This window comes from Panthera leo, chromosome B2 (assembly GCF_018350215.1).
Source record: "Panthera leo isolate Ple1 chromosome B2, P.leo_Ple1_pat1.1, whole genome shotgun sequence".
NCBI classification, from domain to species: Eukaryota; Metazoa; Chordata; class Mammalia; order Carnivora; family Felidae; genus Panthera; species Panthera leo.
The window spans coordinates 68,035,185-68,062,282 of NC_056683.1; the positions used below are offsets into that span (position 1 = coordinate 68,035,185).

Sequence of the window (27,098 nt, forward strand, 5' to 3'; positions counted from 1 at the left end):
TGGAAATAGAAATAATAAATGCCGTCTATGTAGAACTTCCTCTTGCATCTTGTGCTTTTAATACAGTTACAGCGTGTTAAAAACAATTATAAGCATTACATTTGTTGCCCCACGTCTCAGATGGAATCAATTGGAGAAGTCTGGGGTCCTGAGCTGGAACCCCTGTGCTAGATGGCTGTGGGAAGAGGCAGTGGAACTCAGGTGACTGACTGGAATATCCTTGAGTTTTGGTCCTAAACTTTTATGGGTTTCCCATCCAGGGAACAAACAGGACTAACCATATGCGGCCTACAACTACTCACATTGACTATGATGAAGTTTTGGGGTAATGGGGGTTCATGGGGTCTAGAGCCAACGGCCAAGAAAGAATTCTTGAAGACCTCTTTGGTGCAAGAAAAGGTGATTTACTAGAGCGTGGGGGCAAGATCCATGGGCATGAAGAGCTGCATGGGGTCATAACAGGTAACTCCTTATATACCCTCAGGTTGGGAGGGGGTCAGGGATAGAACAATCTCTAAGGAATTTTGGAAGCAAGGTTTCCAGGACCTTGAGGGGGCTAGCTGTTGCTAGGGAAACACCATTTATTACCTTTTAATAAAACCTCAGTCATGAGACCCCTAAGATGTATATCAGGGGGCTTGGAGTATGATTGCTAGCATATATCTTTGGGCAGTTGGGATAAAGGAAGTAGACTTACAGGATCCTTGAGGTTGGGATAACGTTAGGCCAAGATGCCCTTTTGCCCCCAGCAAAATGTCATCATCAAGGCAGCTGAGCTCCTAGAGGGAGGTCAATGGGCTGTAGGCAGTAAGGGAATTTGATTTTACATTTGCCTTAGTTTCCCACATTACCATGGCAAGCACTTAAATCCCTTTCCTTGGTTCTTGGGCAGCCAGGAGTGTCCGAGGAATATCACCCATATTCCACCTGGGGGTGGGGTGCTGTTAGACTGTATTTTGCCCTCAGCTTGCCCCACGCTCCCTCATCAACTAGAGAAAACCCAAATCTTGGCTACCTTTCCCCAGGTCCTTACCAATCTGTCTGTGACATGACAAAGGAAGTAAAATCTAGGGATCCAAAGAAGAGGCCTTCTTGCTGAGACTTTGAATGTAGCCTCCATAGGCTACTTCCTGCCTCTCATTTGGAACCTAATGATCCAGGTGGGGTTTCTGAGAGTGCAGGTCAACAGCTCTTCTCTGGCTGGTTGGAAAAGACCAATCTGAAAAGTGGGTGATCCAATGAGTGAGAAACACTGGCTTCAAAGCAGGACCCTTTTAACAGAATGAAGTGTTTGCCTACTTCTCTTTCCCCATCAAAAACTACATTCCTTACTCTTGTTAGAGCACAACTGAAATGTAGAGGGTGGAGGGCACATTATGAGGAGGTGATAGTGTTAGAATTTAATTTTTTCTCTTGATGGAATCGTTTTCAAGTGCTTTTGGTTGGCCTATCATGCTTCTAACAATCGTGTTTTCCCTTGGGTTCCAGAGATAAGTGAGTAGGTACGTCTCCTACCACCGTTCTTTGTGGCACTTGATCACCATGTCACAGTTTGAATTCCTTCTCCCAAATCACAGGTCCTCACTTTAGGGGACGATTGGGGGTGGGAATAGGGTTGAGAGCCATGCATTTATGAGGCCAACAGGAGTGAATTTGCAAGGGTTTGTAACCAGGAGGGGATACCACTTCCCAAAAGAATATGTCTTCATTAGGAAATACTTGTTTTTATTCTTGAAGTTTTACTGCTAAAATGGTGCTGCCAATGTTGAATATTTTCTCATCTTTTGATAGCATTAAAATCATGTGTCATAATCCATAAAGCAAATCCAGGGAACAGCTACTAAAACACAGATCCATTTTATTAAAAATCTATGAATATAGTGCTTACATTTTATTGAAATTAAGGTTTTGCAGCAAATATATTAGTAGTGGAACATTTGAAATAGATACAGAGAAATCATTTTTCATTAAGTAGCACGTTTAAAAACTGACTAAACTGGATTACTTTGATGCCAATCTACCTGTGCACACAGCAAAGTTAATGTCAAGAAGTATTCAATAGAATTATTAAATTTTAGGAAGACAGTTCTCTGTGGTGGAAAATAGGAATTGGTTATGTCACAAAGTACAATGTAATTTTTCCCCCCAACATAGTGTCTTCCTTTAAAATAGCTTTATGCAGGGGGTGCCTGGGTGGCTCAGTGGGTTGAGCGTCTGACTCTTGGTTTTGGCCCAGGTCATGATCTCACAGTTTTGTGGGTTCAGGCCCCACACTGGGCTCTGTGCTGACAGCATGGAACCTGCTAGGGATTCTCTCTCTCCCTCTCTCTCTCTGCCCCTCCTCCACTCATGCTGTCTCTGTCTCTCTCAAAAATAAAGTTAAAAAAATAGCTTTATGTGGTAACAAGAAAAGTTAGATTTCCCATAGTATATATATCTGAATGCCAGTTCCTTTTTCTATTAAAGGAACAATTCAGGGGCGCCTAGGTGGCTCAGTCGGTTAAGCAGCCGACTTCGGCTCAGGTCATGATCTCGCAGTCCGTGAGTTCAAGCCCCGCGTCGGGCTCTGTGCTGACAGCTCAGAGCCTGGAGCCTGTTTCGGATTCTGTGTCTCCCTCTCTCTGACCCTCCCCCATTCATGCTCTGTCTCTCCGTCTCAAAAATAAATAAACGTTAAAAAAAAATTAAAAAAAAAATAAAGGAACAATTCAGAAATTATTGGCAACAAAACAATCTACTGTGCAAGCACTAATTTCTTGTAAAACTAGTGTGCCGAAGAACTGAAGGTGTGTGTGTGTGTTTGTGTGCATGCGTTACAGACATTAAAGTGCAGAGCATATATACTCTCACCACTGTTTACGTACTGGATACATCTGTGTTTCAGAGAGACCTGCATCTCCTTGCATACATGTATTTCACGTGCACTGTAACACATGAAGAGCTTTGCTTCCTGATATATTGTTCAGCCTCCCCAAAACAATAGGTAAGTTGCACTTGTAAATGATCTGTGAGTAGTGTTTTGAGGGCAGCTGGAAGCAAACCTGGTTTGCTGTCACGACCATCGGTCAGTGATTGTGTTTTGCGCTTTGATAATAAGCATCTTTTTTATGCGGAAAGTATCAGTCATCAAGTTCACAATTCTTCCCTATTTGAAATATGGTGTGTGTTGTTTCTCAATGTTGACTATATGCCTGGATTCGGATGACCGGTAAATATGCCTGCCTATGTTTTCAGAATTTTCACAGAGTGGACACAATTTTCCTTGAGAAAGCAATCCATTTCTCTTGAGACAGATTAAATTATAATCTGCATAGTTTTAGTTTTTAATTTCCTTCCCAATCTTGATAGTTAAATTCTTCATATCCGTCAGCCAGTAATTCAGAATCTCTTTTCCTGATTATCTGGAAGAGAAATAGTTTCAAGAGCTTACGAAATGCCATCTGAGGTCAAATCAATATTTCATTCTAATATTGCCTCCGCTGGTGTTTGAAAGAGTATGCTTGCCATTTAGGATATCTTCTTTGAAAGGTTTGGGGATGCCCTCCAAAATATTCCTAACTTTATAACCTAGTAGGAATGTATTCCATCTCTTCTTAAACCCATTTAGATTCTCAGGCTGAAGCATCTCTTAAAGCAGAGGGGGCAGTTTGTGAATTAAAGTCACCACCTTCCCTTCCAACCTCAGCAAACATGATTATTCCATGCTGCTGCTTCATTTGAAATGTGGTCCTTAAATCTACCTGGCACTCTAGGATTTACTTAGCGTTTGCTTCATCCTGGACATTTTATTAATAGCAGACATGGTGTTTCATTGTTATTTTATGGCTCACGACTGAACTTCTTCTGTCTTTCCAATTTCCTTTGTTTCAGGAAATAAATACGGCACACATTAGTCCCGTGTGCACCTGGCTACACGGAATTATGATTAGTATTTGGTGTGGTTGCCTCAGCATCCTTGATTGTATATTGATGGTAATAACTTGTTTCAAGTACAAGCTTTGATGTGTGTGTTTCCATCCAACACTATAGATCTCGGGTAGAGTGGGAACTGGCTGATTATCACTCCCTTTTACAAAACATCAAAGACTAGGTACAATTTTTGAAACTAGGCAATTTTAGGATAAAAGTTGTCCAAGGTATTTTCTCGGAAGGTATTTTTTTTAATCTCTATATTTAACCTGGTTAGAGATAAGTTATTTCCCTTTGTAAAACAGAATTATTTTAGTCAAATAAGTTGGATGAATACTTTGAAAGGGATACCTAGGACACTGGAAGGAATATTTATCTGAGGATGAAATTATAGGAATTTTTGAAGTTACCCATTGTTCACAAATCATGTGTCTTCTATATATTTCTCTACATAAATTTTTGCTTTTGCTCATTGTTTGAAATCAAAAGAAGATACAAGAATATGCATAAAATGATTCAGTTCCAAGAATATGAGTTATTATGAAAATTTCAACCTGTTGCAATGCATTTGATAAATGGCCTGTATATTTTTATAAGAAAAAGTGAATAAAATACTTGGCTTGTTTTTCTGTTATTTTATTACTTTGTCTACACATTTCAGATAATGCCAGCCCTCTGTCTCTATCTTCCTTGCACCAACAAATCCCCTTACAATACCCCCTGCCCTTACGTACTCAATTAAAAAGCCCAGCAAATAAAGGCAAAGTGCTCTTTCTTATCTCTCTTTAAAACAAGAGTCAGACCTAGACATAGTTTAAATTTTCTTAAAAATTCAGTAAAACCAACATGTAAAAGTATTACTTTACCTTGTTATTTTGCTGATGTTGGAATTTTTTAACACTAGTTTTGTATGCTTGATTTTTAGAGTGACCTGGTGACCTACAAAAGAAAGCAAAAATATGGTATTTTATTTCCTGGGCTTATCAACATTGAGAGCAACTACAACTTGCTACTATTTTTGCTTTAAAATGATGACAACAATGAAAATGGATCGCCCATTCTTGTAGGTGCTGCCAGTGAGAGCTGAAGAAGTGTGCTCTCTGCTTCTGCCCCTGAGTCCCACCTCCCAGTTGGCTCACCGTTCTTGGGCAGCGGTCTCGGAAGGCCTGAACAGAGCTCGAGAGAAAGATGAGGGATAACTTCATCTCGCAAAAAGTGGAATTATTTATTTTCTGAGTTATTTTTAAAGTCGTGAGTCGTGGTTGTTGAACAACAACCACGTGTAATGACATTTGTTTGTACAATTTAAAAACAAAAGTTACTTTATAATTTGATGTATATAATTCCACATTTTTTAACATACATATTATATAATTTCTGGTAGTGTATACACCTTTTGCACCTTGCCCTTTCCCTCTCTACATTATAAAATGGGTATAATATTTGGGGGATGTTCTGTGACATATATTCATTCCCTTATCAGTAAACTGTTTTCTTTCTCCCAACATTCTGTCCATAATAATTTCAGGGAAAGGCGTAGAGATGGTATCACTATAGGAGGAAGGAAGCTGCTATCCTGGAGGTGTAGTCTGAGGAAATAAGTTCCTTGTTCCTTCAGCATGTTTGGTTCCTACTTGCCCTGGTTGGGTGATTTGGAGGCTCTGAGAATACTAAGGGATGTGTAGGTGTGTGGGGTCAGAACTGAGAGATCACAGGTGAGGTAAATATGAGATAGAGGCTTTCCACAGGGCCTGGTGAGGCAGGGAGAGTCTCCACCCCCCCCTCCCCCCCCACTCCCCATACATCTAGATACCATCTTGGAGAAAGGATAGGAAGGGAAAAGATTTTTAAGGCTGATTATATATTCCAAAGGAACTGAGTTGCCTAAAGTGATTGCTTCAATTGTTAATCAGATGAAGTTTTAAAAATTAGATTGGACTATATTAAACTCTAACTCCTCCCTCTCTTGGCTCCTCCCCTCACCCCCACTTCTTCTCCATCCAGTGGAGAAAGTGCTCCTAAGGGAGTTAGGAACAGCTACAGGAGATGAAAAATGGACCCCTCCCCCATCTGAGGTGTAGCAAGTGAGTAAATCTGGGATCTTACTGTAGTAAGACAAGTACTTCCTTATTATAAAAATCTCCTCAGAGATGTCACTTTGCATCATCATTTCCTTAATCTGGCTCCTGTATTAGGAGCCTATTAAATTAGGCCCATTAAGCTGAAGGACAAAGTGAAAAGTTTTAGATCTGAGGAGGAAAAGTCATAATTTATTTACTATTAGATCTAGATTTGTATTTTTGGAATATGTATAATAATTGTGATTAATGAAAGTCAAACTCATTAAGCTTTTAAAAAAGAGACCTTTGAAAATGAAAATTTTGTTTATTCTTGGGAGAATTTTTGCCAAGTTCCATACAACTCAATCTATCTACAGAACATCTACAATTGAAGGAAAGGAAAAATGTATGGAGTACAGTCATAAATACTGAATGGAGGAAAAGAAGGAAGAATAAAGGTGCAAATACAATGAATGAAGGCCTGGCAGTGGAATGACAAAGAAAACAAACTGAAAATGTTTGTTGTGACTCAATGGACTCATCTGTTCAGCAAGGCCCTTGCCCTCAGTACAATTTCCCATCTCTCCCTTCATTTTCAGGTAGACTAACAAAATCGCAGCTGAGTTTACAATTCTTGAGAGGGTGCTGCTTTCGGTGTTACATCACTTTCATGTCCTCCACAGATGTGCTTCTGCGTTTAGGCTTGCATTCCAGACAGGGAATCTCAGGTTGTGTTTAGGGGGCTGCCCTTTGTGGATAATCATCAACCAGCTCCAACCATGCTAGAGGCAGGGTCGTTTACCCAGAAGAGCGTCTCATTTATCCCTCACCTAAACCAGTGGATGTATTCTGATCATCCCCCTTATCTGAATGAGAAATTTGAGGTTTAAGGTTGCCCAGGGTCACAACTAGTTGGGGTAGAGCTGGAATTTTAATTCCAAAGCCTCCAGACTTCATCACTGTCTTTGTCTATGGTTGATAAGGTCTTAAATTGTCATGTAAGTAAACCTCATATAAGTAAACTGTCAGAGTCACATAAACGGTGGCATCCTGTGAGGAGCAGGAGGAGGTGGCGAGGATCCAGGGGGGCCCCTCAGCACCACTATGCTCAGGAGTCTTCCACGCTGTCTGAGGCAGCGCGCGAGGGCAATGGGAATTGTCCTCATGCTGAGGAGATCCGAGTTTAGCATTTAACATTGAGCAATTCTTGAGGCACCTGGGTGGCCCAGTCGGTTAAGCGTCTGACTTTGGGTCAGGTCATGATCTTGCGGTCCGTGAGTTCGAGATTCACATTGGGCTCTGAGCTGTCACAAGCCCAGCATCAGGTTCTGTGCTGACTGCTCAGAGCCTGAAGCCTGCTTTGGATTCTGTGTCTCCTCTCTCTGTTCCTCCTCTGCTCATGCTTTCTCTTTCTCTCTCAAAAATAAACATTAAGAAAAAAAAATAACACTGAGCAGTTCTTCTTTCCACTGTTAACTGGAATAGTAGCTGAGTGTATCTGTCATTCCACATACGCGCTATGCTTTTCCTTACATCTTTGAGTGAACCATACAAAATTGCCAATATTTGATGATTTGTTAACTGACAGAATGGTAATGCCACACAATTGAACCTACTATACTTATAAGTACATAGTTTAATTATTAGGTTATTACATAAGGTCTATTCTGCAATTTACTTTTCTCATTTAATCAAATGTCTTTTTTTTCCCCCTATGGCAGCTCCAGTAGAGCTGTATCATTGCTTTCTAACTGCTGTGTTCCTTAGTGACTGACACACTGTGCACGATTTAACTCTTTCTCCATAGATGGGCATGATTCAAAGCAATGATGCTGCAAACATTTCTATAAACATATCTTAGTGCACAAATGCAGTTATTTTTGTAGGAATAATTGTCTAAAAGTAGAGTATCTGAATCAAATGAAAACTTTTATGGATACTAACAAATATTTCTTGATAAAAGGTTTTTCTAATTTATACATCCACCAGCAATGCTTGATAAACTCGTTTTCCTTGGGGGTGCCTGGGTGGCTCAGTCGGTTAAGCATCTGACTCATGATTTCCGCTCAGGTCATGATCTCACGGTTCTTGGGTTGGAGCCCCTCGTCGGACTCTGTGCTGAGAGCTCAGAGCCTGGAGCCTGCTTCGGATTCTGTGTCTCCCTCTCTCTCTCTCTGCCCCTCCCCTGCTCGCACTCTGTCTCTCTTTCTCTCAAAAATAAAATAAACATTAAAAAAAAAAAAAGAACTCATTTTCCCTGACGTTACCCATACTGGATATTATTATTTATTTATTTATTTATTTATTTATTTTTACCAAACTCACAAACTCACAAATGCTATCTCTATTGTTTTTGGATTTCCCTGATTATAGTGAGAGTGAGCATCTTTTCCTACGTTTTCTTGGTCATCTGGATTTCTTATATGAGTTTTTAAGATATAAAATAGGTTGTAAATATTTTTCTCCCACCTTCTTAATATGTTAATTTTATTTGTGGTGACTTTTTTCCTGTAGAAATCCTCTTCTTAATGTCATCTGGGATTGGTATCTTAATTAGGGAAGGTTTTTTTTTTTTAAGCCCAGGATTATTAGAAATGGTTTTAAAGATAGTTTTCCTCAATTTTCATAGTTTTGATTTTAGATTTGAATCTTTGATATAGAATTGATCTGTGTAAAAAGTAATTTTATTTTTTTCTAAATAGAAGGTCAAATTATACTCTTACCATTATTGACCAGTCCATACTTTCCACTGATTTGAAATGCTCAAAATAAATTCCGGTGCCTGTGTGGCTCAGTCGATTAAGTGTCCAACTTTGGCCCAGATCATGATCTCACAGTTCATGAGTTTGAGCCCCGCACTGAGGTCTCTGCTATCAGCGTAGAGCCTGCCTGTCTCCCTCTCTCTCTCTGCCCTTCCCTGTCCCCCCCCCCCCGCCACGCCAAAATAAATAAACATTAAAAAACTCCCTAAATATAAGGATCTATTTGGGTCTTATATTTATTCTGTGTATTTATTGTCCTAGTGCTCTAAATATTATTTTATGTATTATTCTCTTACAGAGAAATCTCTCCATCATTGTACTTCCAAGATTTTCTGTTGTTCATTTTCACTTCTGGAGGATTTTAGGAACAATGTCAGATTCCATTTAGAATCCTGTTGTGATTTTAAGTGAGATTAACCTGGAGAAAGTTGACAGCATTATCGTAACCCTCACTCATCTGAATGGACATTCTGTGCTTTATGTTCTTTGTAAAGATGCTTTATAAACGTAATTTCATATGCCCCCTGCAGGAACCCAAAAGGTTTGATTAGTCTCAAAAAGGTTTGATTCAATGAGGGAATCGAAATTCTGAGAAGTAATTGGTTCAAGGTCACTTGATTAGTAAATTGCTAAGCCAAAATTTTAATCACAATTTGACCCAGAATATTGCTTCTTAACCATTATTGGATAGTTGTCTTTAATGTGTCTTTAACTTTAAAAGAACAGGGTTATGTTTCAAGAAGAGAAAGGCTAAATCTTTCTAGGTTCTTTTTTTTAAGTTTATTTATTTTGACAGAGAGAGAGAGAGCAGGGGAGGGGCAGAGAGAGACTGAGAAAGAGAATCTAAGCAGGCTCCCTGCTGTCAGGCTCCATCTCACAACTGAGATCATGACCCTAATGACTGAGCCACCCCGGCGCCCCTCTCTTGCTTCTTTATTGAGGAACTGATGACCATGAGCTCCCTGGTGGGAAGTTAGAGACTGTGGCCACTAGAATGAGTAAGAGGACAGTTTTAAAAAAAAACTATGATGATCTACTAAAGATAGGGGTACAAGGTGGTCTAAAAGCCTGAGGAAATGTTCAGGTGTATGTATTTGGAAACTCATGACTGGGAAAGGTGAGACAGGCTCACGAAGAAACTCTCCGAGGTCAGAGTGCACAGTGTGGACCTTATCTGGGTATCACAGGATTTGGAGAAGAATCGGGAGGCTTCATGTTCCCTGACCGTTCATAACGCCACCTACACCCTAAAGTCTGGGTCATGAATCCCTCCTCCTTTTCCCTCTTCTTAAGAGCTTCTCTTAACCTTTCTGTTGGAAATAAAGATTGACTAAACACAGCAGACCTAAAGAAAGGACTACTATGTAATCACTAAAGATGACGGTATGGAAAATATTTAATGCCATGGGGAATGTTCTAAGTACAAAAGCTGAGTATAAAACCAGAAGCCAGTCTGATTCCATTTTGCTTTAGAACATTCTATGTAAACATTCTGTATAAACATATACATCAAAAGATAATAATAGCTAATAGGTGAATATCACATGATTTTTTATCTTCTTGCTCATAATTCTGTATATTTTCCAAATTTATTATGATGAAAACTGTCTTTACAAATAGGGGGAAAAAACCAAATACACACACACGCACGCACACACATGCACACACACCTCAACACCAATTAAGGTGGTACACCCAGACGTACTGCATCAAAAGAGAGCCTAGCAGGGTCTAGCCATGTGTTTGAACAAGTCCTCCTCTGGAAGATTTTGATGTTCACTGGAGATTGAGAACCATGTGAGTTTAAAGGGCCATATGCATTCATTCTAATGACAGGTTTCTCAAGAGCAAGAGTAACAAATCCTTGGGTCTACAAAGTTACTGTACTTGACCTACCTGCACGGAGCTCCCTTTCCCTGGATGACCTCACATCCCTCTATGGGGGTGCAGAGGCCAGAGTCCCGGCGGTCCAGGCGCGCCTGGCTCTCATACCCTGGTCTGCAGCGACACTCTGCTTCCTTGGTCCACTCATTTTTTACACACTGGGCAAATTCGCCACAGGCCAGGAATTTGCAAGGGTCTGCTTGATCAGCTGTAAGATATGGGACAGATTTAAAACAATTTTTTTTAATGTTTATTTTTGACAGAGAGACAGAGCATGAGTGGGGGAGGGGCAGAGAGAGAGGGAGACACAGCATCCCAAGCAGGCTCCAGGCTCTGAACGGTCAGCACAGAGCCCGGATATGGGACGAACTTTAATGAATGCATGGATTCCTGAGCAGTGGAACAGGCAGAAGTCAAAGGCACGAGACCAAATATATTTGCCATCACTCCATTTTGGACTGGTTTGTACAGCAGTGATAACAGACTGGAATGAAAAGGGAAACACACATTTCTGTATCTTTGAGTTTATGACAATGATAACATATTTACTCTGAATATAATCATGAACAAACTTGGTGGTGCATCAGAATCAACTAGAGGCCTTGTGAAACACAGATTCCTGGCCCCAGCCTCAGAGTTTCTGATGCAAAGGGTTTGGGATGGGGACTGAGAATCTGTAGGTCTAGGGAGGTCCCTAGATGATGCTGATGCATCTGATCTGGAGAGCACACTTTGAGAACCACTGCAGTAGAGAATTAAGGTTTTTTGTTAGGTTTTTAAAGTAAGCATTTTCTGCAGCAATGAGTTACGAAAGTATGTATTTAAGATCAGGTGTATATCTTGTAAAGTAGTCAAGTAGTCGTTTATGTGGACAGTTTTGAGAACTCAGGACAATTTACTGCTTTAAAAAATATCTTTCTCTTAGTCCCTTGCTGATCCCTCTGGCCCCAGTGTTAGAGATCTTTCCTTTGGGTTAATCGTTTTTCCTCTATTAAAATTCAAGTGGATCTCTAGTTTCTGTTTTGCTTTGTTTTGTCACTGTTCTTTTTTACTTTAAATTCTGTAGCTGTGTCTCAATTTTTTTTTTGTAAATGAGAATCTCAGAGTATTTAGCTCAGAAGGCCTGTGGCCCCTGCCAGCTCTTCCCTGTTTTTATAGAACTAAGCACACTGAACTCTCAGGCAGAGAAGCAAATGGCCTGCGTCCCCCAATGCTGATGGCAGAACCAGCCTCTGGGCTGAAGACACTTCTTCCTTCCGCCCTGGAAGGAGCTCCTGCTGAATCACAGCAGCCATTTATCTTTCAGATTGTTCTTTCAAAAGGAACATACTCCATGCAAGGAGCTAAGGCACAGGTAGCCATGCATAAAGCTATTCTTCCAAGAAGCCTAGGGGAAGGTAAGAAATACATACAGATATTTCTATAGGAAAAGCCCCGTACCTTGTCCAGTGTAAGAGCTGTAAGATGAGCTCTAAATACAAGTTAGAGAAGAGATCGTTTCAATTATTTAAAGTGAGTTGCATTTGTATGCGCAAAGACTAGGAAAGGCATTCCAGCTGGACCCAACAGCATGAACAGAGGCATAGAGGAGGGAGAGCAACAAATATGAGAAAAGAGAGCCAGGAAAGCCCAGTTTGGAGGCAGCAAAACCTTGTGGACTGGAAGGAAGGGAACTAAGACTGGAAAGGTAAGTTAAGGTCAAACTCTGGTAGGTCTTGAATGCCATGCTAAGGAATTTGGACTCTCCAGGCAGGTGGGAGCCATGGAGGATTTCTGGGCAAGGGGAAGAGTATGATCAGAATTGTGCATTAGAAGACATGTAAACACAATTTAGAATTTTCAGAATTAGGATGATTTCAGTGATCATCTTGTCCTGTATTCCCCAAGTGGGAACATTTGCAGAACTCTAAGTCAGCAGGATTTAATAGGTTTTATACTAGAAAGAGGTTGGTGCCTAAATAAGTACTTATTGTTTTCGTTCTTTGTTTTTTTAATGCAGGGTGAAATAAATGTAACAGGTTTCTTTCTCTTTCCCTGGTTTCTCTTTCTCTTTCTTCCCTCCAATCTCACCCTCTTCTCCTTTTACTTTTAAATCTCTTTAGGGTCATTAATAAGCTAATGTCTACTGTGAATCTTCAAGTGGAGAAGAACATAGTCAGCTGCTTTGCCGAATTTGTTGCCCACATAAGCTCTGTGTAGGGTCACTGGGGGGACATGGCATGGGGTGAGAATTCCAATAAACCCCCTCATTCGCTAGCCTGATCCAGCGCCTCCCTGTGGTGGAAGAAGTGATAGTGAGGTAGATTAATAAAGCCAGCCCAAGCTGTGGGCATGAGCACTTCCTTGAAAACATATACCTGGGTCTCCCAGCAAGGTAGACAATGCTAGAAGACTTTACGTGAAGTTCTATTGCTCTGCAGCTTGAACAAACAGGCCTGACTACTGTGAACTGGCTTTCTCTGCTTCAAAGTTCCTAAAGTTGGCCATGTTGTGGGATCCTTGTCATTGTTTAGAAAATGATTCAGATTTACCCTGACAACCCAGGTGATTCTCATGCAGGACCTGGTTTAATAAATAACAGCTGTCAGCAACTTTACACTCAAGACTTTTAGTCTTGAAAACACAAGTCAGGGAGGAATAGAGGCTCCACTTCCTTCTCTCTGCAGTGGAGAAATACACTAACTCGGAAAGCTGACTCAATGTACAGATTCTAGTCCTCTGAAGAGTAAAGGTGTGATAACCAAATGAGTTTCCCATTGAAAAAATATTACCGATTTACCGTAATTTCTTTCGGCCCCGCCCGACATTGTCTGCGCACCAGTAAGGCTGAACAGAATGCAATCAGGCAACGTTGGGGAAATAAATTTATCCAAATTTGGGGGCCCTGGATCAGATATATTTGAAGAACAAATGCACCTTGTTTATAAATAACTTGCTTTTCCCATGGTATTTATTCAGGACAGGTCTAGAGAGAAGTAGGAGACTTCAAATCACTGAGCTTAGTTTTTGTTTGCTATGTATACCTTCTTGGGTACTAAGACAACATTCACGGATTCAACAAATACCAACTGGGCCCTTCAAAATCTGCAGCAGTAAGAATTTCAGACAAACTAATTGCTTTAGATTTTTATTTTAGCCTTATATAAAATTTGACATGTTAGAATGTTAGAGCTGAAAGGTATTTTAGAACCTTCTCATGAATTTGTTCACTTTGCAGGTGAGGAAGCTGAGGCCCCAAAGTTGAGTGTTGCAAAGACCACAGGCTGTTTGTGTTGGTCATCTGTGTGAGAGCAAGTCCCAGGGAAGGAAAGAGCCAGGAGGGGTAGCTGTGGGACCACAGCAAGTAAAGGCAATTGCAGCGAGTTAGAATTGTACCAGAAGACACAGTATTTACAATACTAATTTGCAAAGCAGCCCATACCACTTCCATTATTATACCTTAAAAATACTTTTCCTTGGTGTGCTGATGGTCCTCTACTTACCACACTTGGAGGGGCACCTACAGCTTCGGGCTTCAGGCAAAGACTGAGAACTGGCTGTGAGCTGACTGTGGGAAGGAAGTGCCACGGAAGAGAAGAGACTGTATTATGAACAAAAGTTTAGTAGAAATTTCTTTTTTTTTAAAAACTCTTTTCAACATTTACTTATTTATTTTTGAGAGAGAGACAGAGCGTAAGCAGAGTAGGGGCAGAGAGAGAGAGAGGCACAGAATCTGAAGCAGGCTCCAGCTCTGAACTGGGGCTCGAACTCGTGAACCTCAAGATCATGATCTGAGCTGAAGTCAGATGCTTAATCCCCTGAACCACCCAGGTGTCCCTAGTAGAAATTTCTTAAGTAAAGCTTTTCCTATGCTTTGATTATTTTCTTTCTTTGTCATATCTTAAAGACATTTCTCCTTAGAATGACGGACTCATTCATCATTCACTGAGGCCACACGACTCTTTTCCTCCTCCTTAACACATCCCCAGTGCTTTGCACAAAACAAAAATAAAATCAGTCTGAACTTCTCGCTCTCTGTTCTTGATTTGGTCAATACTGATAATGTAAACATTATGTAGTAAAAACCTGAACTGCTCTGTTCTGAACACAATCTGTAGCTTGGAAAGAGAGAGTTCAAGGAGATTTGAGATCAACAGTTGATTAGGAAGAGAACAATTAGATGTCATTTTCTAGAAGAATATTTTCAAGTCATAATCAAGCTGTGTGTGGATTAGAGGAAGGGAAGTCTCCATGATTGGTGTATAGCCTAGTTGGTCTATAATTGCCCTAGCTTCCTGGATTTGCTTAAGCCCTCTTTAAATACATTATTTTTATGGTGGGCTCTATAGAGAGGTTTCTTCACGAGCCTGTATCATACCCACCAAGTATGACTTGGTGTAGCCCCTGGGCTTACTATAATTGCTAGCTGGCAAAATGACCTAATTTTCTGTCCTTCACGTAGGGAGCTCTTCTGCACAGCAAATTTGACAATCTCTGTCCAGGGTACTTGGCCTTAGTGTGTTGAGCAGTGTCAGGGTCTGCGAGTTTGCAGATGGTGGGAAAGTTCCATGTCCATCCTGGCACCAAGAGGTCCTAAGCCTAGTCTTTAGCTTCCTATGTAGATGCCAGAGGTAGTCAAGGCACTGTCATTCCATTTCAGGACTTGTTCCCAAAGTAGTCCTAGGGATCATGATCCTGCACTCCAGCTTCACCAGGAGCGCAGTGACAATGATTTACATAAACAGGGAGCTCACATTTATCTACAGCCATTTTGTGTTTGGCATTGTGTTGGGCACTTCAAACAAGCCTTCATTAATATTCACAACTTTCCTAAGTAGATACCACTGGCCTCATTTTCATAAGCAAGAAAACTCAAGTCCATGTTAGCTAGTAAGTATAATCCCAGATTAACATCCACATGTCTGCTTACAACGTTCAGCTTTTGATATCATTCTAGTGGTTTTCAAATATAGGGTTTCCAGGAGAGACCTTAGGGCTCCAATGGGCAAACAAGGGATGGGGGCAGGCAAGCATGCCAGCATGTCCACTTGTACGGGTTTACATATCAGACTTCCACGAATGCTTTGAACAAAGGCTCTCTTAACTAAACCGAAGTTCAAAACCATCGTCTGCCAAAACTCCTCCACTAGACAGAATGTTTCCTTGTACAAAGTACCGTCTGACACCACAACTCCACATTTGTTTCTGTTGCTAAAATGTAACAGCAATAAACATGGCTTGAAGTAAGTGAGCTGTCACATGGGGCTTGGAAATACTTGTATCATTCTGAGGTTTCCAGTGTAAGCACATTTTATGTATTAGTTTTTTCCCTGGATTTGCTTATATAATGTCTTTCGTCTGTATGCCAAAGGTCCTGAAAAGCATTCCCAACTGGTTGTGGAGGAAGGATGTCCCCTAGCTCTTCATCATGTGATAAAAACCATTTAAATAAATGTTCTTTGTCTGCAGGGAACACTTTGAGGAATTTTACAGTTCACATTAAAAGTCCTGTTCTCTCAATAGATGCTAAAAAAGCACTGGACAAAATACAGCATCCTTTTTTGATAAAAACCCTTAAAAAAGTAGGGATAGCAGGACCATATCTCAAGATCATAAAGGCCATAAATGAAAGTTCCACTGCTAATATCATCCTCAATGGGGAAAAACTGAGAACTTTCCCCTAAAGGTCAGGAAGGATGTCCACTCTCACAACTGTTATTCAACATAGTGTTGGAAGTCCTAGCCCCAGCAATCAGACAACACAAATGAGTAAGAGGCATCCAAATTGGCAAGAAGAAAGCCAAACCTTCACTCTTTGCAGATGACATGATACTCCATATGGAAAACCCAAAAGACTCCACCAAAAAACTTCTAGAGCTGATACATGAATTCAGCACAGTTGCAGGATATAAAATCCATGTATAGAAGTCAGTTGAATTTCAATACACCAACAATAAAGCAGCAGAGAGAGAAATCAAGGAATAAATCCTCTTTACAACTGCACCAAAAAACATAAAAAACCTAGGAATAAACCTAACCAAAGAGGTAAAAAATCTATACACTGAAAACTATAGAAAGCTTAGGAAAGAAATTGAAGAAGACACACACAAAAAAATGGAAAAACAATCCATGCTCATGGATTGGAAGAAAAAATATTGTTACAATGTCAATACTACCCAAAGCCATCTACACATTCAATGCAATCCCTATCAAAATAATATCAGGATTCTTCACAGAGCTGGAACAAACAATCCTAATATTGGTGTGGAACCAGAAAACACCCTGAATAGTCAAAGTAATGTTCAAAAAGAAAACCAAAGGGGTGTCTGGGTGGCTCAGTTGGTTAAGCGTCTGACTTCGCTCAGGTCATGATCTCACAGTTCATGAGTTTGAGCTGACAGCTTGGAGCCTGGAGCCTGCTTCAGAGTCTGTGTCTCCCTCTCTTGCTGCCCCTCACCCGCTCACTCTCTGTCTCTTAAACATAAATAAACATTAAAAAAAAATAAAAAAAAAAAAAAAAGAAAACCAAAGCTGGAGGCATCACAATTCTGGACTTCAAGCTATATTACAAAGCTGTAATCATCAAGACAGTCTGGCACAAAAACAGCACTCTGATCAATGAAACAGAATACAGAACCCAGAAATGGAGCCACAAAGATATGGCCAACTAATCTTTGACAAAGCAGGAAAGAGTACCAATGGAATAAAGTCTCTTTAGCAAGTGGTGCTGGGAGAACTGGACAGCGACATGCAGAAGAATGAACCTGGACCACTTTATTACACCATACACAAAAATAAACTCAAAATGGATGAAAGACCTAAATGTAAGACAGGAAGCCATCAAAATCCTAGAGGAAAAAGAGGCAAAAATCTCTTTGGCTTTGGTGACAGCAACATCTTACTTGACATGTCTCCAGAGGCAAGGGAAACAAAAACAAAAATGAACTATTGGGATCTCATCAAGATAACAAAGCAAAGGAAACAATCAGCAAAACTAAAAGGCAACTGATGGAATGTGAGAAGATATTTGCAAAGGACATATCAGATAAAGGGTTAGTATCTAAAATCTATAAAGAACTTATCAAACTCAACACGCAGAAAACAAATAATCCAGTGAAGAAATGAGCAAAAGACATGAATAGACACTTTTCTGAAGAAGACATCCAGATGGCTAACAGACACATGAAAAGATGCTCAGCATCACTCATCATTAGGGAAATACAAATCAAAACCACAATGAGATACCACCTCAAACCTGTCAGAATGGCTAACATGAACAACTCAGGCAACAACAGATGTTGGCAAGGGTGCAGAGAAAGGTGGACCCTTTGTACTGCTGGTGGGAATACAAACTGGTGCAGCCACTCTGGAAAATAGTATGCAGGTTCCTCAAAAACTTAAAAATAGAACTACCCTATTACCCTGCAATTGCACTACTAGGTATTTATCCAAAGGATACAAAAATGCTGATTCAAAGGGGCACATGAACCTCAATGTTTATAGCAGCGCTATTGCCAATAACCGAAGTATGGAAAGAGCCCAAATGCCCATCAACTGATGAATGGATTCAGAACATGTGGTATGTATATATAACAGAATATTACTCAGTGATTAAAGAGAATGAAATCTTGCCATTTGCAACAATGTGGACGGAGCTAGAGTGTATGATGCTAAGGGAAATAAGTCAGTCAGAGAAAGACATGTATCACATGATTTCATTCGTATGTAGAATTTAAGATACAAGACAGATGAACATAAGGGAAGGGAAGCAAAAATAATATAAAAACAGAGAGGGAGACAGGCCATAAGAGACTCTTAAATACAGAGAACAAACTGAGGGTTGCTGGTGGGGTGTTGGGTGGGTGGGAAGGGCTGAAAGGGTGAGAGGCATTGAGGGGGACACTGGTTGGGATAAGCACTGAGTGTTATATGTAAGTGATGAATCACTAAACTCTATTCCTGAAAAAAACTATTTTGATTAAAAACAAAAAGATCATGGTCCTGTTCTCCAAGCAGCTTATACATTCATAGGTTCTTGATGGTCCAAGAGTGTCTTTTTCTAGTCATGTTTGTCAGGCCTGAACACAGACTCTCCTGGTCTGCTAGGCCTTTGAGGGTCTCAGGAGCTCATGTTACCAACTCCAGTTCCTAGCGCACCGCCCTCTTCCCTCTCGCTGCAGAGTGTCCTGTCACTTGCTCAGAACCTTGGGGCTGTGAATTGATTGACGGCCTTTCTGCCCTGTTCTTTCTCTTCTTTATAATTTCATTCTGCCCTTCTCTTACACCCTGGCAACACTCACGTGTGGGACAGGAAGTGAAGTATCCCCTTTGATAGGGTCCTGTCCTAAGGCAGAATTTCAGCTCTGTTTGGCTGAAACTCAGGCTTCACCTGGGCTGAGGGCCCCTGAGGTCTTTTTCGTGGACTTCCCCTCCTCCACCAGGCCATTTCAATGTGATGAAGGCTAGTGTTCGCTAGATGGCGCTCAATAGCAAAGAAGTAGGAATAGATTTAAGGGATGAAATTTTAAGAGCCGGGACTGCTTCCTCCTTAAAAACCACTGTGCGGTGAGCGCCGGTGGAGGAAACAGAAGTCTGGAAGGAATTGGCGCGGTGGCGGAAGGAGCTGCAGGGGACGGCTGATAGAGCCATTATTACTCTGTGATTACCGCGACAGATCCGGCCTGGACGCCTGGGGGAATGTGGTGGAAACTCCTGGATCATCTTTTCCCATTCCCAAAAGGCACAGCTTGGGCTGCGGAGTTCCCAGGCAGGCGGGCCCGCCGCGCCCTGGCGCCCAGAGTGACCAAGCTTCACACCTGGACGCAGTGACCAGATTTCCCACGAGTCGGCGTGGGAGTAAACCTGGCCTCGCGCGCGCCCGCCCGCTGCGGGGACGGGTGGGACGGGGAGAGGAGGGGGGGTTGGGGTGGAGGGGTAGGAGGAGGGGTAGAGGTCGGGGCAGCTGTAGTGCCCTTTCTCCAACCCTCCCCCCCAGCTCTTAGCCAAGGCTTTGAGGTCCTGGTTTCATATGTGGGGAGGAGGGGAAGCGTCATTTCTTTGCGTCCCAGTCACTGGTAATCTGCAGGGCCCAGGACACATGGCTTTAGCCCAGCGTACTCTTAGGTGCTGAAGAACGTGTTTTAAATTCTTTTATCAGAATAAAAAAAAAAAAACCCACCAATTAATATAATCCAAGTTGGATATATTCATCTTTATACCAATGCAGTCATAGGATATACTTTTCAGTATTTTTATTAATTAATATTAGTATTTTTATTACTATTCATGAAAGGCCTAGTTAAGGCAGAACTGGTAGTCTGTTTCCTTCTCAAGATGTGAATATTACTTTAATACAGTGCTTGGTGCTTAGTACTTAGTAATTTGAATAAACATGGCCCTCCCCTGAGGGTTCCTTTGAGATACGATGCAGGGGCCTCACCTTCCACACTGGCCCACCTGCTTTATTTTCCCAAATCCTGAGAATATTCTGGGATTTGCTGCACCAGCAGAGGGAGTGAGTCTGCTTATCTCTGCTGTCAGTGCAGAAGCCTCCAGGAAATGCTCTGGGCACTTCCCAGTGACTGGCTGTGGTCTTGGGAAAGTAGGTTAGCATCTTTAGGTCTCATTTGGCCCTCCTATAAAATGGGTTCTTTAAACCAGACGATCGCTAATGTCCCTGCAGCTCAAATATAAATCTCCCATTCTAGGTGTCCTACTGGAACAAGACAGCAGGAACATTAGCTGGACACGCTGGCACAAACCTCCGGAACTGTGGATGGAATTCACTGATTAAAAGAACTTTAAGCGGCACCTGGGTGGCTCAGTTGGTTAAGCATTCGACTCTTGATTTTGGCTCAGGTCATGATCTCACGGTCCTGAAACTGAGCCCCACATAGATTCTGCGCTGATCATGGAGGCTGCTTGAGATTCTCTCCCTCTCCCTCTGTCCCTCCTTGGCTCTCATGTGTGAGTGCTCTCTCTCTCCAAAAAAGTTTAAAAAAAAAATAAAAGAACTTAAAAAAATCTATATATAAGTTAGTGCTTCATTGTTTTATTATTTTATTATTGGCCAAAACATGTTTAGCTTATGGCTTCTTGCTGAAGGGCTGGATTAGGATGAGAATAATCATTCAACAATGAATAGCACACAGCATAGCACCATCCATGTGCTTGAAGCTTAATACACATTTGTGGAATTAAATAAATTAGTAATGGGAGTTCTTTTCTGGTTTAAACGGACGTGTAATATGAAAAACCTTGAATTTCACTTTAATTTGCCACCATTCTCAAGAACAACCACTACCAACTATGTATAGTAGGCTCTCAGTAACTCTTTTATGAATGCATGTGTGAATGCCTTTCCACATCTTGCCCCGGATGAGAGGTTCCAGAATTATTTCTGCTCTCGGTCATTATTTATATCTACCAAACTGAAATGTTTTGGGTGCATGGGTGTTAGGGCCTGAGTGTCCCAGGATCAGCTGGCAGAGGGAGCGCTCAGATAGCAGGGGCTGTGGGAGGCTGTGCAGCTGGGCTGAAGCCCAGGCTTCCCTGCAGGGTGTGCATTAGGGGGTTCCATGAAGGACTCTAGGAGCATCTTCAGGAAGCTCCATGGGGAGGCTCAAGTGTGGGATGAGGGCATGTGTTGAAACTCGAGAGGGCAAAAGGTATCTGGCAGTCCAGCCAATACTGGGGTTCCTTAATGAAAGCAGGTGTTAACGGAAAATCCCCGGGGATGGCATCCCAGGGAGCACGGGACAGCAACAGAGTAAAAACAGGAGACAGAGACACAGGAGATGGGGCCAGGGCAGAGGCTGGGAGAGTATCCTGGAAGGAGAATTCCTGTGGCTGCTTCAGCTTGGAAGGGACCCCCTGGCAGAGCCAATAACTCAAATATAGGGGACATTAGGAAGTTTGGGACTTTTTTCTCTCCTCTCCTCTGTTTCTTTTCTTTTTTCTTTTCCTTTTCTTTCTTTTCTTTTTCTTTTCTTTTCTTTTTGTTTCCTTTCTTTTCTTTTCTTTTTCTTTTGGCATTCTAAGAATGTAACAAAATATTATAGGATATTTCACTTGGTGAAATGTGACACCTAACAATTCATTCAGGATTAATTAAACTTAAGTGTGTTGTCACTTTTTCCAAATACATTAAAAACCCTTTGTATACCCAGCAGGAGGGTTGATAAGGCTCTTTTTATAAAGAGGCAGTAAACAGACTTGAAGCAAGCACACAAAACTGCCATTGAGTTCCGGTGACAGCACTTGGTGACTGTGTGACCCGTAAAAGGCAAGTTACTTGCACTCCTCTGAAACACAGTTTTTCCAACTGTGGAATGGGGAGAAATCATACCTACTTTGCATAGTTATTTATTAAGATTAAAAATGTCGATAGTGGCTATTACTGTTTTACTGTCATTGTTGTGATAAGTGACATCTACCACTTTTCAGAGCTGGCAACTAAATGCAAATCTTTCAAATTATGCAACTTTCCAGAGAAAATGAGTTTGCCGATTCACATTCTGGCTGGAAGCATCCTGGATGCCAGAGTCTAATTAATTTCAATGTTTACCATTTACCAGCCTTGAAATCTGCCCATATTTGAGGAGACTTCTTAGGAATTCAAGGAGAGAATAAGTTAGAATAAGTATGTGTAGTTTTGCATGTTTGAAATCTTCAACCTGCACAGCTAACTGGCATAAAAGCCCTACATGCTTCTAGAGAATTTTCATAGCAGCCTAAATGAAAGACGATGCTAGTTGCCAGAGATGCTGGCAGAATAGTGAGCAAGCTGTGATTTATTCAGTTTTTCAGTTGATAAATCACAGATAGTTCTAACATTGGTTTATACTTTCTATATCATAGATTCATTTATTCAGGTTGTTTTCAAAAGGTGAATGGCAAACCACACACAGTAATGACACTGTGTCGCTTCTACTCCATGTCTGTACCTCTGCAGATATTATTTGGCCTAACTGATTAATAGCCCTCATTTAGAGGACACATCCAGGAATTCAGATGCTGATCTGAATGTGGAATGATGCCCCCCTAGTAGTCTCATGAGAAGTTTCACAATGTCTCTTCTCTTTGGTCTAAATGTAACAATGGAATAATACTTCCCCCTTCTCCGCATTACTACCACAAACTACATTTCCACCCTGACGTTAGGCCAAAAGAAAATAAATGAAAAAGACTTGATTGGATTTTTTGTCAAATTTTGCAAATAGAACTAAATAATTGGTCTGTCTGAGCACTGCCTGTAAATATAATAAACTCAGGGCATAGAGAGAAATGGTAAATCCTCTGATCAAGACTGCCTTCCCCTTGCCCTCTGCTTGACTAACTCTAGACCCCTGACTTCCCCTTTCTTAGTTTAGAAAACTTGTAATTGTAAATTCATTCTCTGCTCGTTTGAGATGTCCATCATCTTTGAAGCTTCTTGCCAGTATTACAACTCAAGAGTGTCTTTCTCAAGGACCGAGGAGCCTCTCTTTTGAAATGTAACCACTAAAGAGGATAGCACCCCCTATCTCCAGTGTCTGTGGGAGGGTAGGAGCCTTGCTCTAGGTTGTAAGACAGGAGGTGGACAGGGCATGCTGACTTTCCCATTTTCCATTTCATCCCAACCTCACTAAAATCTGGCCTCAGCTCTTGCCACTCTAGCAGATTGTTTCTGCGAAGGGTTCTGATGACCTCTGAACCGTCAACTTACATGGCCTCTATCCACTGCTCTCCCGCTCTTCTCTTTCCTCAGCTTCTGCAACACCGTCTTTGGCTCCTTTCACCAACAATCCTTCTATTCCCCATTAAGTGTTGGGGTTTCTCAGAGATTCAGTCCTGATTCTCCTTTTCTCCTGCCCTGTACATTGCCCTGGGCCATTTTTTACCTGTTTTCTGATTTCGACTGAGGTTTCCCAAATGTATACTTTCAGCACTGGCCTCTGGTCTCTAGACAGCTACTTCATAGGATGGAGGGCAGTTCACCAACTGTCCATTTCTGTAAAACTCATCTTCCCCAAAACATTTTTGGAGTATTTTTATATCCTTAAGATAGTTTATTAATTTTTGCTTTATTTTTTGCATTAAAACATTTAAATGAATTAATGTATCCACCTTTTGTAGCTACCTGTATATTTTTGCTAAGTAGTTTCCAAATTGGAAGTATTTTATGAATGATAAACTCTACGTTTTTATTTTGTAATTTTGAGAATACTTTAAGGGCTGTTTAGTACTTAGTTTGAAGACTTTTTGAGTTTTACAAGATTTTATTAAAGTTTAAACTGTAAAAGACCAGTTATAAAAAAAAGAAAATAAAGAAAAGAAAAGAAAAAAGAAAAATAGGACACCAAAGTAGATATAAATAGATTGAACAGGAGCTTTTAGACAACCTGGCTTTAAACGTGCTGGCTCAGCACACCTTTCTCTTCCTTCCAGGCTGAACTCTCTTCCTTCCCTACTTTGTGTCCCAAGCTGCTATCACAGTGAAATAACTGAAGTATCCTGAAATTTCCAGAAGTGTCTGCATCTTCCTCCAGCCGTTTTTGGAGGAGCCCCTCCTCAACCTTCCTGCCTGTCCTCTCCCCCCACCCCCCACTCCCAGGATTTGCCAAGGTACCACACTCAACATCGCCATCTATCTAGGAAGCCTGCCATGACATTCCCTGGCCTCTATAGAATTAATTGCTCTGTTGTGCTTCATAACATTTCTGTTCATGACCTGATTATTGTATTTAGTAGACCTGATTAGAGCTTTTTGTATATGTGTCTGTTTCTCTTGGTTGGTAGGCTTTAGCTCCTTGAGGGCAGGGATTCACCCTGGGGGTTCTGATGCCTGTAATAGTATCTGACTGGTACCAGATAACCCCTAAGTATTTACTGAATATATGAATGAACAGGGTCTCAAATCATGATTGCATTGTCATTGACTTGTCTAACTTCTCTGTAACAGCAAAAATAAGGGCCAGAGGGAGTAAGAAGCTGGTGGTTTAAGAAAACCATCCAACATTTGGAAATAAGGAGAGCAGTTGACCACATAACCTTAAAAGTCATGCTGGAGCACTAACAATCCCCTCTAGTAAACAGGGATCACCTGTGGGCAACCTTGCCAGCTGCCTACATTTTTATGGTTTCTGGGCTAAGACCAGTTTTAGTTACATAAGTACCTACATAATATCCTCGATTTTGCCTTTTGGCTCCCAAAGCCAAATATTTACCATCTGGCTCTTTAAGACACACTTTGGCGACCTCTAAAAGGCAGTAACTTTGATTTACCATTTACTTTTGGTTATAGCATTTTACAACTCCATAGAGTTAGAAGTTATTGTATAGAAAATGGGTAAGATAAGATGATTATACTTTCTCTTCTCTATTTAGCATACCATTCTCAACTCACCATTCTCCTTTTTTCTCTGGCTATATAAAATTCCCATTTCCAGAGCCTCTTTAGACCAGATTCGTCACCCTAATGATTCCCTTATTAATGAGTGAAAGCAAACTTTCACACCTGTTTGTATGAAAATTATGTTTTTTCATGTTTTAAGGGTTATGCTCTGATAAGGGTTGGAGGAGGAAGGGATGGTGGGGCTGGAGGCTCCCAGGATGGGGCAACATTGGACACTCATGAGGCAGGAGATCCTCCGGTGTTCTATAGCCTAGTTCTGATCTCCTGTTCCTCCCAAGAAGATGGTAAGGGAAGGGCAAGGGATAAGACACATAGTAAATGTTGCTGTATTTGGCCATCCTGGTTGGGAGAAGGTTAAAATTATAGGATGCCTTCTCTGTTTTCCAAGGATAGATTCCTGGGATTTTCTTCCATAGACAAAGCTAGGTATTTATTCCTGGCATACAGTATTTCTAGCAGCTGTCCTTCTCTCTAAATATTTCCTTTTTAAGTTTTCTTTCAACGAGAGTTTTCTCAACAGATTGGGCCAGTACTAGTAAGTTCAAGCAAACACTGGCAAGAGCAGACCTGAATTGGGGAAGTTTCTTGTATTTGCTAAAATGACCTTCCAGAATTATCTGGGATTTTGATTATAAGTGCCCCTCAGACCTCTTTTACTACATGCTGGGGGATGGGTACTGCTGTACCCAAGCCTTAGACACTAGAAAAGACTATGCCAGCAATAGAGCCACGGACTGTGTAAATTGAAATTTGAGTCCTTGTTGTCCAACCTATGTAATTATCTTCATTTGGGGTCCAGGGACCTGAGAGGAAACACGATTAGTTGGTTGTACTAGGAGGACATTTTAATCAGCTTGCTTGTCAATCACCATGACAGCTTACACTCCAATATACCACCAAAAGGAGAAAATCTGGATCAGCCAGTCACATTGAAAACCTGGGAGCAAAATACCTGTCATATTCTAGATTAAAGAAAGAAAAAAGGAAGAAAACTATTGAAAATCATCTGCATTTTAAAATCTAGACACTCATTTTTCTTTTCTATTATCATAATACTAATATTGTACCTATTTCCTCAAACTAAAATTATACAGGATGATCGATGCTAGGAACACTTTACTGTAACTACAGGGCATTTGTTTGTTTGTTTTAGAATAGCACTTAAAAAAAATTTTTTTTAATGTTTATTTTTGAGAAAGACAGAGCATGAGCGGGGGAGGGGCAGAGAGAATCCGAAGCAGGCTCCAGGCTCTGAACTGACAGCACAGAGCCTGACACGGGACTTGAACTCACAAACCTTGAGATCATGACCCGAGCTACTCAAGATGCTCAACTGATTGAGCCACCCAGGTGCCCCTGGAATAGTGTTTTAAAACTCAGCTTCAAGAACTTTTATAAGATAAGGAGATTAATAGATGTAAGAAGTTCATTAACTGTGTTCAGAAGCAATGGTTTTGGGTGTGTTAGGGTCTGGACTGTCCCTGCCTGGATTGGACCAGGGTGTGAACAGGGATAATTGAGGATGAGGTACGAGTGTTTGCGTGTGTGTTGTCTAAGTGGGTGCCTGATGGCTGCTCGCTCTTGGGTGGCCTCCTCTCCCTCCTCAGACCCTCCAATGGTAGCTCTTGCTGCTGCCACTGACACGTGTGTGGCTGGCATCCTGCCTCTCCAGCTCTGGTCTGACAAAATTTCTCCTGGACCAAGCTCTACTCAGCCTCCCCTGAATTCTCAGCTTGGCCTCCATTTTTGGGCTCTAGTGTTTCTCTTTGTTGTCCAATTTTAGCAAGAATCCCGCTGAGCTGGCTTAGTTAGAATCCCCCATCCTTTACATCTGATCACCCTCAATGTCTAATAAGGTTTCTCATTCTCCACCCTCCCTCAGGTGATGTGCGATCATCCTGGCCTGCCTTTAGCAAGAATTCTTTTAGGTTGGGTTAGCCAGAATTCACCCCTTACCCTAGATGTTTCCTCTTGGTAAGTTTCCATCTATTGCCCACCACGCTGCTCTTTGGCTATAAATTCCCACTTGCCCATGCTACATTCAGGGTTAAGTCCATTCTTCCCCACCTCAAGGCCCCACTGCAGTGGTTCCTACACACATCAAGATGG

The 27,098-nt window shown here is 41.3% G+C and overlaps 1 protein-coding gene across 2 annotated transcripts in view; it reads right to left on the minus strand.

Moving 5' to 3' along the window:
• Nucleotides 1-3,252: 3,252 nt before the first annotated feature.
• IMPG1 (interphotoreceptor matrix proteoglycan 1) overlaps nt 3,253-27,098 on the minus strand; it is a 132,560-nt gene continuing 108,714 nt past the window's right edge. For both annotated transcript variants that reach the window (XM_042937340.1, XM_042937339.1), the window contains 3 exons: nt 10,628-10,823; nt 4,776-4,848; nt 3,253-3,401 (listed from right to left, as the gene is read on the minus strand). In XM_042937340.1, coding sequence (XP_042793274.1) covers nt 3,324-3,401; nt 4,776-4,848; nt 10,628-10,823 — 347 coding nt within the window. In that variant the 3' untranslated portion in view covers nt 3,253-3,323. The remainder of the gene's footprint in view (nt 3,402-4,775; nt 4,849-10,627; nt 10,824-27,098) is intronic.